Source organism: Monocercomonoides exilis (assembly GCF_001643675.1).
Source record: "Monocercomonoides exilis strain PA203 chromosome Unknown scaffold32-1190040, whole genome shotgun sequence".
In the NCBI taxonomy this organism is placed as follows: Eukaryota; Preaxostyla; order Oxymonadida; family Polymastigidae; genus Monocercomonoides; species Monocercomonoides exilis.
This window is the reverse complement of record NW_027150577.1, coordinates 546595-563258: the sequence shown is the minus strand read 5'-3', so window position 1 is coordinate 563258 and position 16664 is coordinate 546595. Positions and strand designations below refer to the sequence as shown.

General features: G+C 37.3%; 5 protein-coding genes across 5 annotated transcripts; 1 reads left to right on the top strand and 4 right to left on the bottom strand.

Annotated features, from left to right (window-relative positions):
- The first annotated feature begins 27 nt into the window (after positions 1-27).
- MONOS_5768 (putative beta-N-acetylglucosaminidase) lies at positions 28-2413 on the top strand. The gene has a single exon (XM_067875946.1). It carries the CDS (start codon positions 50-52, stop codon positions 2012-2014), a length of 1965 nt encoding a protein of 654 aa, XP_067724660.1. The 5' UTR covers positions 28-49; the 3' UTR covers positions 2015-2413.
- On the bottom strand, positions 2401-4085 carry MONOS_5769 (uncharacterized protein; the record flags this gene model as incomplete). The annotated part of the gene is made up of 8 exons (XM_067875947.1): positions 2401-2845; positions 2984-3115; positions 3262-3366; positions 3450-3516; positions 3573-3712; positions 3774-3867; positions 3920-3936; positions 3993-4085. 8 exons carry the CDS (start codon positions 4083-4085, stop codon positions 2786-2788), a joined length of 708 nt encoding a protein of 235 aa, XP_067724659.1. The 3' UTR covers positions 2401-2785.
- Positions 4086-4206: 121 nt separating this feature from the next.
- MONOS_5770 (putative ubiquitin carrier-like protein) lies at positions 4207-10533 on the bottom strand (the record flags this gene model as incomplete). The annotated part of the gene is made up of 8 exons (XM_067875949.1): positions 4207-4220; positions 4282-4396; positions 4453-4541; positions 4661-4776; positions 4854-4978; positions 5409-7939; positions 8208-9605; positions 9822-10533. The coding sequence occupies 8 exons, from the start codon at positions 10531-10533 to the stop codon at positions 4207-4209; spliced, it is 5100 nt and encodes a 1699-aa protein (XP_067724658.1).
- Positions 10534-13046: 2513 nt separating this feature from the next.
- Positions 13047-13307, bottom strand: MONOS_5771 (uncharacterized protein; the record flags this gene model as incomplete). Its single annotated transcript, XM_067875950.1, has 1 exon — positions 13047-13307. One exon carries the CDS (start codon positions 13305-13307, stop codon positions 13047-13049), a length of 261 nt encoding a protein of 86 aa, XP_067724657.1.
- A 1659-nt stretch (positions 13308-14966) lies between these two features.
- MONOS_5772 (uncharacterized protein) lies at positions 14967-16521 on the bottom strand (the record flags this gene model as incomplete). The annotated part of the gene is made up of 1 exon (XM_067875951.1): positions 14967-16521. The coding sequence occupies one exon, from the start codon at positions 16519-16521 to the stop codon at positions 15277-15279; it is 1245 nt and encodes a 414-aa protein (XP_067724656.1). The 3' UTR covers positions 14967-15276.
- Positions 16522-16664: the final 143 nt, after the last annotated feature.

Below are 16664 nucleotides of genomic sequence, written 5' to 3'. Positions count from 1 at the left end.
TAATAATTTCTCGTTCGATCTTAGCCATTTTTGTGTGTATATTATTATCATGTTTTTATCTTTCTTTATTTATTTGTCTCTGGAAGCTTTTTGCGAAGAAGCAACGTTAAAAATTGTGCCATTGCCAGTTTTTTCAAAAGTAAAACCCGGAGTATTTCTTTTCCATGAAAAAGTGAAAATTTTTGTTCCGAAGGGAGATATTCAAGCTCATTATGTTTCTGATGCCTTTAATGAGTTATTCAAAACATCTGTTGGATATGTTTTTGATGTGAAGGAATACGAAGGAAAAGAACCTTCTCTTGAAAATTCACAGATTTTATTATCATATGATAAATCAATCGATCAAGAAGAAGGCTACAGCCTGTTAATTGAACCTTCAAGAATCGTCATCAAAGGTAAAACTGCTCATGGAATGTATCATGCCTTCACGTCCATTCGACAGATGCTTCCAGCATTCATTGAAGATAAGAATGGAAACTCATTGACTTTTCATCATGTTGTGCCTTTGCAATGCGCTGAAATTCATGATTATCCTCGTTTTCCTTATAGAGGACTTATGCTTGATGTTAGTCGTCATTTTTCTACTGTTGATCAAGTTAAACGCTTCATTGATCTTATTGCATATCACAAATTGAGTGTTTTCCATTTCCATCTCACTGATGATCAAGGATGGAGGATAGAAATCAAAAAATATCCCAAACTTACAGAGATTGGAGCATGGAGGGATGGAGATCGCGACTCTACATTGCATGCTAACTCAGAAAATGATCAAGAGCAAGGTTATGTTAGAGCTGGATCAAGAAACGAACCATATGGCGGATTTTACACACAAGAGCAAATCTCAGAAATCGTAAAATATGCTGAAAAGCGATTTATTCGTGTACAGCCTGAAATCGAGACACCAGGTCATGCAGTTGCCGCAATTGCATCTTATCCTTGGCTCTCCTGTTCTGGAAATGAGGTTAAAGTGATCACATCTTGGGGCATCTTTACTCCTGTCTTCTGCACGAAAGATGAGGTCATGACGTTTATTGAAGATGTCCTGACAGAAGTTATGGATCTGTTTCCAGGGAACGTGATCCATGTTGGTGGTGATGAGTGTCCGTCTGGTGAGTGGGGAAGGTGTGAGAACTGCAAAAAGCAGATGGAAAAGAACAAGCTGACATCTGTGGGACATCTCCACGGGTATTTCATGCGGAGAATGGCTGATCATGCAAAGAAGCGTGGCCGGCGTCTGATCGGATGGGACGAGATAGCATATGCAGGGTATATGGACCCTACCACGCAAGTGATGATCTGGCAGAGCACATCAACAGCGCTGGAGATGGTAAAGCAAAAGCACGACGTGGTGATTGCACCAATGTCCCACTGCTACTTTGACTACGGTGAGGCAAACGACAATGCATTGCGAAATGGGAATGGAGATGATGGCACCAACAATGAGGAAGCAGATATACAGCCATACACGTCCTTATATCCAGAAGACGAGGATGATTCACTTGAGCAGGCATCGTCTTTATCTTCTTCAGCTGAATCATCATCTCCGTTTGCTCCTCTTACTCGCCTTCCAAAGCGGATGAGAAGCAGATTTCCTTCTTCTGCGCACAATTCCCACAATCGCTTGCCAAACAATGGCTTGGAGCATGTGTACAGTTTCGATCCATATCAGCTCACTTTTCCAAACAAAGGAGCGCGGACCAACAATCCAATTGATGAAGCGAATGCAGAATATCTTTCGCATCTCAATGACGAAGATAGAGAAGCACTGGGAAAACGTGTGCTTGGAGGGCAGGCAAACTTGTGGACGGAGCATCTGCCGCAACAGGAAAATAGAGACTTCAACACGTTTCCGCGTCTGGCGGCGTTGTGCGAGGCTTTGTGGACGCCTCGCGAGAAAAAGGAGTACAAATCGTTTTTGGATAGATTGTCGTTTTATCTGGTTGAAAGGTATAAAGTGATGGGGGTGAATTACAATCCAATGAACGTGCTGAAGAAAGACAGCAGCGAAGTGTAAATGTCACGAAAGTTAAGAACAAATTAGAAGATCGTTTATTTTGAATATGTTTCAAATTACATTAAGAAACTTTTATTTCTTGCATTTTCTTTTCAAAATGCATTATTTTTTTAATTTTTATGAAGTTGTTTTTATTTTTACTAACATGTCAATCGTTTTGCTTGAACGCTGAGCATGTTGGCACAACAAAGCTTGCTTCAACTGTTTTATTCAAAACAAACAAAGATATTTCGTTAATGGATAGCCTTGTTGATGCTCTGTTCACTTCAATATTGGGACTTTATTGGGTTAATCGAACAAAAGAGTCGTTGTTGTAATTTCTTGGTTGGTGTGTTTCATTTCATCTAATTTTTTTCAATTCTTCGATTTTCTATTTCCAAAGTTATTACGAACATTCTTAATTCTTTTTTTTTAGATCTGAATAATTTTCTTAAGCAATTTTCAAAAATAAAAAACAAGTCAACAACAAAATGGAAAAGACTATGAATATTTAGAAGCGAATTCAAACAATGTGAGAAGCAGATTGTAAATATTATCGAGAAAAACTTCTCAATCCAAAAATTAAATTCTTAATAACTCTAACATAACTGTATAATAAAACAACTTTGGAACATAGGTTTCAAAAAAGGAAAGAAACTTAATAATTGAAATGATACTAGAAATAAAAATAAGACAATTTTAAAGTTTTTTACATTATAAAAATCTTTCAATGCCAAATTTGAGACAATGACAACGAAAGGAAATGTGAAATGATTGATTCCTGCAACAACATCATTTGCGGACAGCTTCAGTAAATTCAGAAAGAGTATCATCGACATGACGCCAAGATTTCTGTGAATTGAATTATAAGAAATAATTGTGAATTAAATTGAATAAAATAATATTCATTTTGGAAAAAAACTCTTCGAATTCTTTAATGTTTATTTTTTTTTTAATTTTTTTTCTCTTTCTTTTACTCTTCATGCATACTTCTGTGTGTTGTATAAGGAAATCTAACTCGCGCGAAAGATCGCCAACATCGTTTGAGCGTGGATTTGAAATGCCTGAAAATGACGAGACTGAATGTTTTGGAACAACCGGCTTTGAATCATAAAATGTTGCCTTAATTTAAGTTAAAAAGAAAATAAAATATGAATAAAATAATTGTAATAAAATTTTTGAGAAACAAGTTCAACACAATTTAATTTCAGTTCATATCATAACGACCAATAAAATAGAAAAGAAAATGAAAAATGAAAAGATCAAACATAAGCAGGAGTTGGCATCACAGCTCGATCTCTTCCTGCTTGTTTTGCTATTATTGGAGAATGTGTTGGACCCGGAAGTACCTGGGTGTAAGAAGGAGTATAACTCTTAACAAATGGTAGTTTTTGAATTTGTATACAATGAAAGGAAAAACGTTTTGTAAAATAAAAATAACATCAACATGACATACTGGATCTTCTCTTTTTTGACTCGTTGGTTGGCGTCCAGTCCGATTTTTCAAAGAAACAGCAGGAGATCTTGTTAAAACAAAAAATTTCCAAAAAGCGAAAATGTTAGAAAATTACAAAAATACCTTGGCTTTACATAAGACATGCTAGGATTATATGACGTATCGCAAATTGAAGGTTTTGGTGGAGGAGCAGGTGCAAGTTGTTTTGCTAATGATAAGCCTGGAACATGACGTTCTACTGATGAATATTGTGGGGAATATATCTATAAATTTTATAAATCAGCTCGCATGTTTAAAAGACGATAGAATGAATCAATTTCAAACTCTATCACAAAGTATTTTTGGATCAGGCATTCGACGTTCTTTTGGAATAGAGAATCGAGAACTAACATGTTTTACAGAATCTATTTTCGCTGTTCTGAATAAAAAATAATAAATAGAATTCAAAATGGATGCTATTTTTTGTTCACCTCAATTCTGGGTCATACTGAAAAAGAAATAATATAAAATGCTAATATCTTCATGCATTTAAAAAGAACATACATCAGCGCTCGCTTTCGACAAGCTTAATCTTTTTTGCTCCAAATACATTTGTTGCATATGCATTTTCGCTTCTCCTGGGGCATGGTCGCTCATTATTTTATTGTCGATCAAACAATGGCCCATTTATTTATTATTTATTTCTTTGAAATGAAAAATATTTTTTAATTAAATGAAATGGTTTTATAAATTTATTTAAAAAATCATTAACATTAACTCAAGTTGCAATCCCTAAATCAATTAAATAAGTGAATGAATCAAAGTTTATTGTCTTTGAATGAGAAATTCAAACATGATTCTTCAACAATCTCTCTTACTCGTCTCTCGTATTCTCGAGGATTGTCTGTGAATAATTTAGCTGCTTCTGCATTTGCTGGAGAGGCAGGATTTGGGTCAGTGAGAAGTGACTAAAACATAAAAGAAGAGTGAAAATACATATTAATTACTTCAAAAAGAAATTAACCTGTATTGATGTTAGTATAGCAATGCTATCATAAATGGAACTCCATTCCTTTTGTAATATGTCAAGGCAAATTGAACCATCAGCATATACTTTATTGAAGCGAAATGTTTATTAAATTTTGAAAAAAAATTAATTGAAAGAAAGAAATTTTTTTAAATTTTCAAGAAGTTAAAATAAAATTAATATATAATGCTAATTAAATGTTTACCATTAGGATGGAATATCTTTGTTAGGAATTTGACAACTGGAGGTTTATTTGGATATTCTTCACTATATTGCATGATTAGTTTGAAAACACCTCCCTCCCATGGAGTATTATCTGGTCTGTTTGTGTTTTAAAAAATTGCAAAAGTTTAAGAAAAAGATTGAGAATATGTAGGAAAATGCAAAAATAATAAAACCCAAAAATTACTGCCTTCCATATCAATATGTTTGTGTCCAATGGTACTGCCCGTATTCCATCTGGTGAGTCCACCTGAGTGCGTTTAAAATCCTTCATAAGACGTCTTCTAGCTGCGGTAGTCATCTTCAATAATTATCATATATATTATAATGGTTTAATTCTGAAATCTCTTTTTTTTAACGAGAAGTTGAATATTTAACAATTTTTTAAATAAAAAAATTTTTTTTTGAAAAATAAGCTAGAATTTATATTCTAAATTATAAAAAGCCTTTGAAGTTGAAATAAAGATTTGTAAAACTTATTACAAAAATCTAACAGTAACAAATAAACACTGCAAATGCAATGTCAAAAATAACATAATGAAAAATAATGAAAAATAAATCAGTGAAATATGAAAAATGAACAAAAAACATCAAATAGAAACTCATCTATTTCTTTAATAAACAAAAAAAAAAAAGAAAGAAATTAAGAATTTTTTCTAAATTTTTGTATATCTCGACTTTCTTCTTGAAAGTGTGATTATTAATGCAATCATGACAATCAAAAAAACAACCGTTGTAACTGCAAGAATAATTGCAGAGATCATCCAACCAATATGAGCTCTAATCTCAGAATTAGTTGGGTTTTCCGAATGATGCCACAATGAAAATGAAGCTGTCTGCCCCAATTTATCTGGACCAAACAACAGCCTCACCTTCCAATTTTCAGTAGAAAGAGGTGCAATTGAATAAGCTGGTTTAACATCATAATCATTCTGTGCTTTCTTCTGGTTCAACTTTTCGAAATTTCCTTTTGCTGGTTTTGCTTCAAATAACTTTTTGTCCACAACAGCCGTCACTTCATTTTCATTCACAAAAGAGGAAACCTCAATTGCTCCTGTGTTGTTGTGCTCAGTTCCATTTTGGCCTTCTTTTTCGATAAACAATTCATAAAACAATCTGCAAGGCATTAACTGTTTGCCTCGAAAAGTTATAGTAATCCTGTCACCAGAATGTGGATTCTGTGTAACTGATATTGCTTCAACCACTGGAACAAACAAAGGCGAAGCAACCTTTCCAGCAATGCCATGAAGTTGGCACTCCTTTCCATCAATCCAAAGGGAGAGACGCGACAAATCTGGCTCAACTAAATTTTGCGAATGAAACTTGGTTCGGAAATAATGATCAACATTTTGTTTCCATTGAAGATTATTTATTTCTGAAGCTTCTTCAATAGTCATCTTATTTTTAAGATTGAAATCCATTTGTCTGTCTTTAGCTTCCTCTTCTATCTCGTTCATGACTTCTGGCAATGAGACAATATTAACAACTGATGTATCTCCGCTGCACTTGACATTTCGTTGTGCTGATGGATACTTTGTTCTCGGCCTCAGCTCCTTGTTTCCCTCAAAAAGAACGTTCTCCAGCTGCAGTTTCGCACCATCAAGAACAGAGAATGCCCCACCACTGTGCCCACAGAACACAGAACTGTTCACAGCAAGTGTCGAGCCATAGCCTTCAACATGCACAGCAGCCACAGTCTTCCAGCTGCACATCCACGTCTCATCAGACTCAGAATTCTCATCAATTGTGTAATGCCCCAAAGCAGATGCAGGAAAAGCCCCAAAATAATCTGTTGAGTAATAATAATCATTGGTGATATCGGTTACGCCTGCAAAATACACTCGATCCATTGCAACATCACATCCAGCAAAATACATAAGTTGAGCTGGGGCCATATTGTTCGTTGCTTTTATTGAATTTATCAGACCACAACCAGCCACTTGCACAAGCGTTAGCTTAACTTTTATGTTCTCTTCATTGTTTATAAAGAGCACGGCACTTTGAGATCCATCATAGTTTTTCACAGAATCAAAGAAGCATTCAACAATACTGACAAATGGAATAATGTCATTCGTTGTTGTTTGTTGCTTTCCATTGAAAGAAGAATTATTAAGCAAAGCAGAAGAAGCTGAAATGGTCGGTTCATCGTTCTCGGACTTTTGATCTCTTCTAAATTGAGTTCTTGTTCCTAATGAAATAAACGGTGCCTTTGTATTCACTCTCTGAACAAGCAATTCTTTGAAAGAAGCCTGTGAAACGCTGTTTAGTTCAATTGGGGGCAAAAGTGCTGAGAATGTGAGATCTTTCATCGAAACGTTGATCATTGAAAGAATAGTAGTAGCAGATGACAGGGCAATCAAAGAATAATCTAAGGGAAAATCAGAGAAATCTGCAGAGTAAGACGAAATTTCAAATTTTGTTCGATAAAACTTTGGCAAATCATTCTGAAAAGCACAATGTTCAAAGATTAGAGATACAGTAGCTGTGCGTGTAACCTTGCAGAAAGAGTCCACAAAATGTTGCTCAAAAAGAGGAAGAAGGAATTTTAGATGACTAAATTTGATTTCTCCTTCAGCGCTGTTATTCTGCTCTGTTTGTGATGAAGCGGGCAACGATAAAGATATTTCCATGCAATTCTCTGCATCTGCTATTTCAAATATGGCTGTTGGAGAAATTTTTGTTGCAGCTGCTTTAATAAGACCATCAAAGGAGATATCAGAAAGTGGTGGCTCTGAATTCTCAGGTAAACAGGCTGACTGAAGAATAGAACTTCGATTGAATTTCGTCGTATGAACAGTTTTTGCTACTCCACACAAACAAATTGAAGGCAATGTTAACACAATGTTCTCTTCAACTTTCGTTTTCTCAATCACATTAACAGTTTTTAGTGAGTCATCCTGTGGTGCAAGTGCAACCATGCGCTCAATGCCAATATTTAAAGTGCAACAGGGGAATTTCTGATTTCCGCACGACTCCTTCGCATTATCGTCTCCGCTCAGCTCGCTCACATAGACTGTGGAATCTGTTGGATGGTACAAACAAGGAAAGAGAGAAGCAGAAAGATGCAGTGTAGTGTCAAGACCATAGAAATTCGTTTGAGTTGTAAGAGAAAAAGCATCTTTTGTGTATGTCCACATTTCGATAAAATGGTCGATTGTAACATCTTTAGACAGAGATGGTGCTTCGATAAACAGATCGCTTCCAACAAACGCTTTGCAATTTTCAAAGTGATTGTCTTTAAATATGTAGTTATACGATTGTGCTATAATATAATTATTTGGAAATAAAAACATTAAGAAAAAAATCAAAGAATTCATCATAAAAATCAAATTGGATTAAAAGGCTCATTACACAGAAAGCTTAAAACTCCCTAAAAAACTAATCAAAATAGCAATACAAAAATTTCAAATTTTCCAAAATAAAATTTCTTTCATAAAAGTATGGGAAAATTAATAGAAATTCATAAATAAATTCCATGTATTATCTTCAAGTATAAATTGAAGATAAAGCATTCGTCAAAAAGGGCAAACCATTATTTTTCAACAATTCTAATCTGGTTAGCTCATGTCCAGGCTTCAGGGTCAACCGAATGGCTCCTCCTTCTCCATTCACTTCATTTGCGCGGTTATTCTTAAAAATGCAGTGCGATACACTCAACGTACTTGTAGAAGCATCGTTATCTCCAACTTTTTCCAGTTTCTGTCTCTCCAATTCAACATTCAAAACACATCCTCCATTCCACTTCCGCACGTTGTCTGAAGCTGTGCAATCTTCGATAATCACTTCCTTTGGAGACAAACAGTGGACAATGGAGTCGTTAAGCATCACAAACGCGCTCATCTTCACTCGTTCCAGTCGCAATGTTCCTCTTTCATAGCAGCGGATGACTGGACAAACAATCGGAAACAGCTCCGGAGGCTGATAAACGCACTCCACATCAGCCATCTCTCCAGTCCCGTCAGCTGCAACAACCAAAAAGCTTCCTCCGCTTTTGCCTTCTGCACGAAACACCAGTTTGAACTGTGAAAGCTTTGCTACCCCGCAATCGCTTACCTTGAAACCGAACGTGCTTTGGGTGAAAATGTCGTGAAGGACCGTTTCTTTCGCATCTTCGCCTCTGATTTCAACAGTTCGCGCATCAGCAGCATTAACCAAAAGCAAAGTTCCATTGAAAGATTTTAAAGGGGACTGATTTTTAGTAAATGAAGATCTGAAATGCTTATCTTCTCTTGAAAGTTGTATTACGTCATCATTCAAATTATTAGCATCTTCCTTTCTTTTCCCAGCAATTTCCACTGAATAAACAATGTGTGTTCCCTTTTTCAGTAAAATAGTTGTTGTCTTCTCGTGTGAGGCTGATCTAACAGCATGCATCACAGTTTTGCAAGGTCCATTTTGTGCGTTAGAATAAGACGGCATATTTCCTCTTTGAATTTCTCCTTTGCCGTTCTCGCGCTTCGTTGCAGTATTTGCACCACAGCCAAAAAAGTCTCTGCCAAGATCAGTAGGATCCACAGTAAATGCATCTCTTTCGTTGCATCCTCCGTTTATCACGCAATCAACATCATCGTTTTCGAGTGTAGCAATTGAATGCTGAGGATCTTTCACATCGGTTGTCCAGTCAACAAATTGTGTACTCCGCCAAAATGAAGAAGCTGTTGCAGATTTATCAAACAAGTCGCATCCAACACGCTCATCAGCATTATATTCACCTTCTGTTCCATCTTCGGTCTGAGACATTTTGACTTGGCATCCCTCCATCACACACTGTTCCATTCTCCACAATTCTGGTTGTCCTGTGCTTGAATCAACTCCAATCGCTCCACTTCTTCCGCAGCCAGTGCATTTTGTGAAGGAGCAACGTGTCAAACGAAGCAAACCAGGCGAAAAGAAGCAGGCCCCTGGGCAACATGGAAGAGGATGTGTTGCTGAGATTAAGATTAAATCGGTGTAAGATTGTCACAAATAATAATTGATGAAGTATGAAAAATTACATAATATTGTAGAAATATACGCAAATAACAAAACATAATATGGATTTTCAATATAAATGTTTAATCACAAAATATCTAAATTAATAAATCTAATCCAGAATAAAGTGCAAATATAATTATTTTTCTCGAAGCAGTGTGAAAAGAGCAAACGTTCTGAAGAGCATTCGGTAAATGTGCAATCTTCCAACACGCATTTGCCAGAAATTAAGCATAAAACAGCTCCATCACTTGAACTTGTTTTGATTTTGTCGAAATGGCAATTATTCAAATGCAATCCATCACCACTGACAAGCATAGCTGCCCCGCTTGCACCGCTTTCCACATTTCTAATTGTTAAGTCTCTTCCAACAACTTCGACTTCCTCTCCAAACAAAAACCGCATATGATCTTCTCCTTTCAAGTTCATAATCTCTCCTCCTCCAAGAGTCACAGTTCCAACCCTTGAAAGCATGAAAATTGCACTATTTATATTGTGTTGAATTTGCGTTTCATCGTTTGATATGATGGCATCAACTTCAACAGATGACACTGTTTCCACAATCACTAAGCTGTTGCACGAGGCTGTTGAGCTCGCCTTACTAAAAGAAATCTTGCTTAATTTCGCAGTATGTGATGAATCGCTTATCTTTAATAGAGTGCTACCACAAATAACATTTTTTACAACCAAATTATCAAGCACAAATGCAGAGGGGTTTTCAAATACGAAACTTTCAATTCCCATTGCTGATTCCATATTCTCTATCTGTAAGTTTTCCAAGTATATATCACAATTTTCAGCTTTAATAAATGGTCGCAAGCAAGCAACATTCTGGTGACATGTAAACAAGCATTTTGTAACTTTAAGATATCCAATTTTCATCATTGAAATAATTGCCCCATATGCTCCAATTTCTAATGCTTGGTTCTTGATGACTAAATTATCTAAAACCAATTTACCTTCTATATTTTCAAAAATTCCCGCTTTTTCATCTTTTATAGGCAAAATAACAGTTTTTAATTGTTCTTCTGCTTTGAAATAAAGCCTTTTTCTTTCGAAGAGCTGAGAGTGAACAAGATAATCTCCTGATAATACATGAATAGTCATATCCGTCCATGGCAACTTGGAAATTCCAACAAAATTGCAAGGAGATACTTTTGAACATTCACTCTTCTCTGAACCATCACTGCTCATATACACCTCGCGTTCTTCATTTTTCGTGTAACTTGCAAATGAAATTTTCATTAATGCTAACAGATATATCAATATTAGTTGCATTTTGCTGGAAAATAAAAACCTGATCAACATTGTCGCATAACAAAATTAGAAACTTTAAAAATTGTTTTTCAAAGGAATATCACATGATAATTTGGATGGAATATTTTTATTATTGAATCTTGTTTTATTTGAAATGATGATCATTTTTGTTGACTATCATTCTGTCTTTTTTTTTTTTTTTTTTTTTTTTTTTTTTGGAAATGAAATACAATGATATATTTGTCACTTGAAGAGTGTTGAAAAGAGCTTAATAAAAATTATTCTGCCAATATTTTAAAAAAGAAAGAGAAATATATTTTTTATTTGAATTATTAATCGTTAAATGGGTGATTTTTTTGATATCATAAAAAATTCCGACGTTTGATCAGAAAAAATTTTTATAAAGGGTAGGGTTGAAAAGAAAAAATTTTTGTAAAATAATGTGAAAATATTGTTAAATATATTATTGTTATTAATTATTTGTTGATTTTAATTTGTTTCCAATTGTTTTTGTTAAAATTTTGAAAAAAATAAAAAAAATTGTTAGATAATATCGATAATTCAATAAATAGAACAAGATACTTGCCTAATCGTTAATACAACATGATAACAATAATAACTATATGAAATCAATAATTTTTTAATATGAAAATTAGTTTTATGATGTTATTACAAAGAAATTTATATATAAATATTGAAGATCTTAAAACTTTCGTTAAAAACAATCGATATTCAATAATAAACATTGAAAAAGAGAATAGAAACTCAAGATATTTATCAAATATACAACAATTCGTAGTTGATATTTGCTTGGAAATAAATAATACTTCAAAGAAGTTATTTAAATAGATTGATCAAAGTTATTTTTAAAAATTGCAAAGTTAGAATCAAAAAAAATTAAAAAGAAATAAGAAAAATTTCACTTTTTTCACTAAAAAAGCTCACAACTATTATGAATACATTTTTTTCATCATCTGTTTTTCTTTTAAGCATTGCCTAAGTTGTTTGATGAACATTCCATTCAACTATTTTTTGAATATTCTTCTTTGCGCTATTTCTTCCTCTTCGAAAATCACTTTGAAAGCTGGACAGATATGTGAATAAGTTTGCTTGAATTCTTCTGCAGTCTTGCTTAATTCAGTTTCGACCTTGAATGAGGATGTTAGAGTAACTTTTGAAAGTGGAGATGATGGTTTTCAGGCTGATAACAATCAGCTCTTGGAGGCTGGTGCCATGAGAGTTCGAAACACTGTGCAAAATTGCGAGCACAGCGTTTTCACAGATCAAGTGCACTGGGAGCAGCAGCGTGGTGGAGTGCAGAAGGTGTATGATTGGGTGTTAGGAGATGGGGGAGCTGAGACGGGGGATGCATAAAGATCGCAGCGAGGCCAGAGGAGGCGGCGAGGCCAGGCACAGACACATGGATTGAGCAGCTGGGTGTTCTTGGGGGAGGCAGACGCTATTTGACAGTTTTCCCTCGAGCGCGTGGTGTTTACCATCGATGAGCTCAGCGGATTTGTGCTGGACACAGCCGGCGCCGACCTCCCCCTCTCCATTCTCAACCTCCACTTCGCATCCTTTCCTTCACCCCCTCCATCGCCTCCCACTCCTCCCACCGACCCCAACCTCGATGTCGACCTCCTCCCCTTCATCACATTCTTCCGCGTCCACCAGATATTCGTCGACCAAGACACCGGCTCCTCTGCCCGCCAGGTCAGCTACCTGCTTGCCTCCTGCGATTCCATCTTCACAACTGTGTTGCACATCTGCCGCTCAATTGAAAACTCCCTCTGGATCTGCCCACTCTTCCCTCTTCTCTCTCCTCGACGGATCCATCGCTGCGTTCTCCACCCTCTTTTCCGCAGCCAACAAGTCTGTCCACCTCATCTTTTCGCTCATTTGTTCTTGCCGAGGCACCCTTTTCCTCTCCAACATATCTGTCCATTCCCTTCCCCCTCACCTGCCCTGCTCATCATGCTCTCACCACTTCCTCTCTCACGACAACCTCTCCGTCCTCAGTGCTGCCAGCCTCTGCTCCTGCTTGGCGATGGCATCAGCAACTTTGTTGAGCATCTCATCACCACGGATCTCTTCATCGGAGGTTTCAGCGTTGTTATTCTAATCTCACTGTGTTAAATCATTCATAAAGTTCCTTCAGTGTGATGTGTTCCATCTTCACCACCATCTCGCTCAACAAGCTCTGTTGGAGTGTGCATGCCTGCAACTTCCAGCACACCAGTGAAAGCTTTTCCATTTGTATATTTTCCCTCACCGCCAGCTGCAACCTCATCTGCTTGATATGTCAGAGCACTCAATATCGCCTCATTCAAATGAGGAGGCGGAGTCATCTTTCCAGGCGCATCTTGGTGGCTCCTCAACTGTTGATTCACTCGGCGCTGCATTAACAATCAACTCTCTCCTCAGCCTTTCGTATCGATGCTTTCAGGCTTTCGTGTTAAGGAAGAAACAGATGAAATGACACTCCTCGAAATCTGTCATTCCTTGCTCTGAGAGAAAGAAAGATAAGAAGGGGATATGGGGGAATTGAAGAAGGGGAAGAAGGAAAAGGAGAAGATGAAGATGAATCGAGTTGCGAAGATATAATAAGATGATGGGGAAGAGAAAGTGGAAAAAGGGAATACGAAGAAGAGGAAGAGGAAGGATAAGAAGAAGAAGGAGGAGGAGGAGGGGGAGGGGGAGGGGGAAAAAAAGGAAAGGAAGGAAAGGAAGGAAAGGTTGGAGGAGGTGCATAGGGGAGTATGGAAGAAGTAGTTGAGAAGAGAGCAGAGGCATTGAATTGAGCTTGAGCGGAAAGAGGAGGAGGAGGAGGAATATTCAGAGGAGGTTGAAGAAAAGCATCATCAGCTGCATTTGTTGTGTGTGCATTCACATTCTGTTCTTTAATACTTTCTGTTGAAGAATATGAAGAAAAAGATGATGATGACGAAGGAAAAGATGAAGGCAACGATTGTGAGTTAATTTCAACATCATTTGCTTCTATGTTTGTATTGAGCTTATTTATGGATTTATCATCCTCTTCTTCTTTTCTTTCTCTATCCTTCCTCTCTTTTCCTTCTCCATCTTTTCTCTTTCTTTCCTTCTTTCTTTCCTTCTTCCTTTTCTCCTTTTCTCTCATCCTCCTTGCCCAGATCTCATCCTCTCTGTCTTCCAGTGCCTTCATTCCTTTCTCAGCAAACCTCAGCTCCTGCGGATATTTCAGTATGCGAGCCAAAATCCCCTCTTCTCCGTCGCACAAGCTTCTCTATGTCACATCCATCAACAGGCAGCAGCAACACGATGTCTTCCATCGTGCTTCTCCTTTTGCAACTCTCAACACAGCCGACACAGTGGTGGAGAAGATGTCGAAATAGTCAGTCGAGTCTTTGCTGAAGAAGACGAAAGAGACCAGTTCCGCTTCTAACTTGCTTCCGGCTTCTTCTTCTGCCTTTTGATTTCAGATGCATTTTGCGAGAGAGTTGAGCATGTATGTGCAGCAGAAATCGGTTTGAGGGTGTGGCCGCTGCGCTTCTTGTGTGTCTGTGCAAGTGGCTGGTTGGGATGAGGAGATTGTTTGAAAACAGATGTATTTTGAGAGACTGAAGAAGAAGAAAAAGATGATGATGACGACGACGAAGATGATGAAGCAGTTGGTACAGCTGTTGAGGAAGGAGATAAGGAAGTTGTTGATGAGCTGGGTTTTGAATGAGATGACTTTGAGGAATGAGTTTGTAAAAAATGCAAAGAAGAGGAGGAAGAAGAAGCAAAAGTGTTTGGAGATGACAGAGAAGGATGTGGAACTTCAACTTCACTTCTATAAGCAGAAGAAATTAAAGAAAGAAAAGAAGAAGAAGCTTCTTTCACGCTTTTTTTGCTGTGTTTGACGATTATCTTGTGAAATACAAAGAAAACAAACAAGCAGAAAGTTTTTTTGATAAGGATCAGAAGAAGAAGAAGCAAAATGAGCTCTCAAATTTAGCATCGAAAAATGCCTTCGCATTTTCGCTTCGCTTTTGCTCCGAATGTGTATGTTCTTTTGGAGCATAATTTTCTTCTTGTTCTTCTTTTTCTTTTTCTTTTGTTGTTCTTTTGAAAATGACAAGTTTTCTGAAATGTCATCATCTCCTTCTTCCACAGTCAAAAATGAGCTTTTATTGAAAAACACTTCTGCAAAGCTTCCAAATTGAACAACCTTCCTGTCAAAATACAGATCATCTCGTATTTGAAAAATCTTCATCCACCAAACAACAAGAAAGCGATTCAACATTCTCCTTCATCCGCACCTTCCTCTGCTTTGCTCCACTTTTGAAATTCGATTCGCTTCTCTCAATCTTCATCTTTTTCAGATTTAAGACAAACTCCTTTCTCTTCTTCTCAGCCTGCTCCAGCGCCTTCTTCTGCGGTCTTCGAGCTTTTCCCGATCTTTCTCAAAGTTCTCATTCTCTTCCTCCAGCGGCTCCTTTGTCTCCTTCTCTGCCTCTTTCTTCTGCATCTTCTCCATCTTCGGCTGTATCGCTTTCTCTTCCTCAATTCTATCGATGCGGCTTGGAATGGCTGACAATTTTGGCTCAGGAAAGCACAGTGACGAAGTAGGAACAGACGCTGTGAGGCAGAAGAAAGCGAAGAGGGAAGAGAGGAAGAAGGAACAGGATGCCACATTTGATGGGTGGGAGATGGGGTGCTGGTGGGAAAAGGAGATAAAGAGCACATTGAAAGAGGAAGCGAAAGTGATGATGGTGAAGAAGGCAAAGCATTGACAACCTGATTGTTATCGAATGAAATTTGTGTGGATGACGAAGAAGGAGATGATGAAGATAAGGAAGAAGAAAAGAATGATGCTGATGTAGTTGGCTGAGGAGTTGACTGAAGAGTTTGATTCGGTTCAATTGACATTGTGTTAATTGCATTTTGCTGGTTAAAAGGCAAGTTTTTCATTCTTTCTGCTTCTCTTTCTCTTTCTTCTCTCAGCTTCCATTCTTTAATTCGCCTCAATCTTTCGTCTATTTCCTTCTTTGCCTTCATCAAATACTCCTTTCTCTCCTTCTCACTTTCGTTCTCCCCCTCTTCTACTCCTCTCACCACATCCGCATCTTTCACTTCCTCCTCAAGCCACTTGTCATCTGCAGGCGCAATATCACCAGCTGGCATCAGAGTCAGTATCCTTTCTGGTGTCAGCAACGAATACAGCGAAAGAAAATCTATGTTCTTCTTCTCCTTTTTCCTCCTCTTCATCTCTTCCAATGTTGCATGAAGGCTGTTTCGGAGAACCTTTGTGTGTTTATTATTTCTTTGAGGAAAGATCAATAAAGAAATCTGATGGATAGACAAAGCAGAGGATGATGATTGAGAAACAGATGGGCATAATGCTTTGTTTGCAGTTGTGTTCTTTGACCCGAAGTAATAACCTTCGTCTTCTTGGAACAGAACCATGTTATCCTTGCTGCATTTCTTCCTTTTCGCTGTCATTTTGGATTCATCCTTTGGATCGCGGAAAAACGTCTTGCTGCTCCGAGAAGAGGAAGAAGGCGTTGAAGATGATAATGATAAAATCACTGAAGACGTATCACAAGTGCACCTGCTTTCTTCAAGCTGATTTCGATGCTTCTGACGAGCTGCCATATAGCACTCTCAGCTCGCTTTTCCTTCTCTCTTCGTTCTCTTCGTCCTCCACAGAAAATAGTCCATCTCCTCTTTAGCACCTTCTCATTGAGTTCGCATTGCCCACCTCTGCTTATCTTCATTGCAAAATAAAACCCAAATAG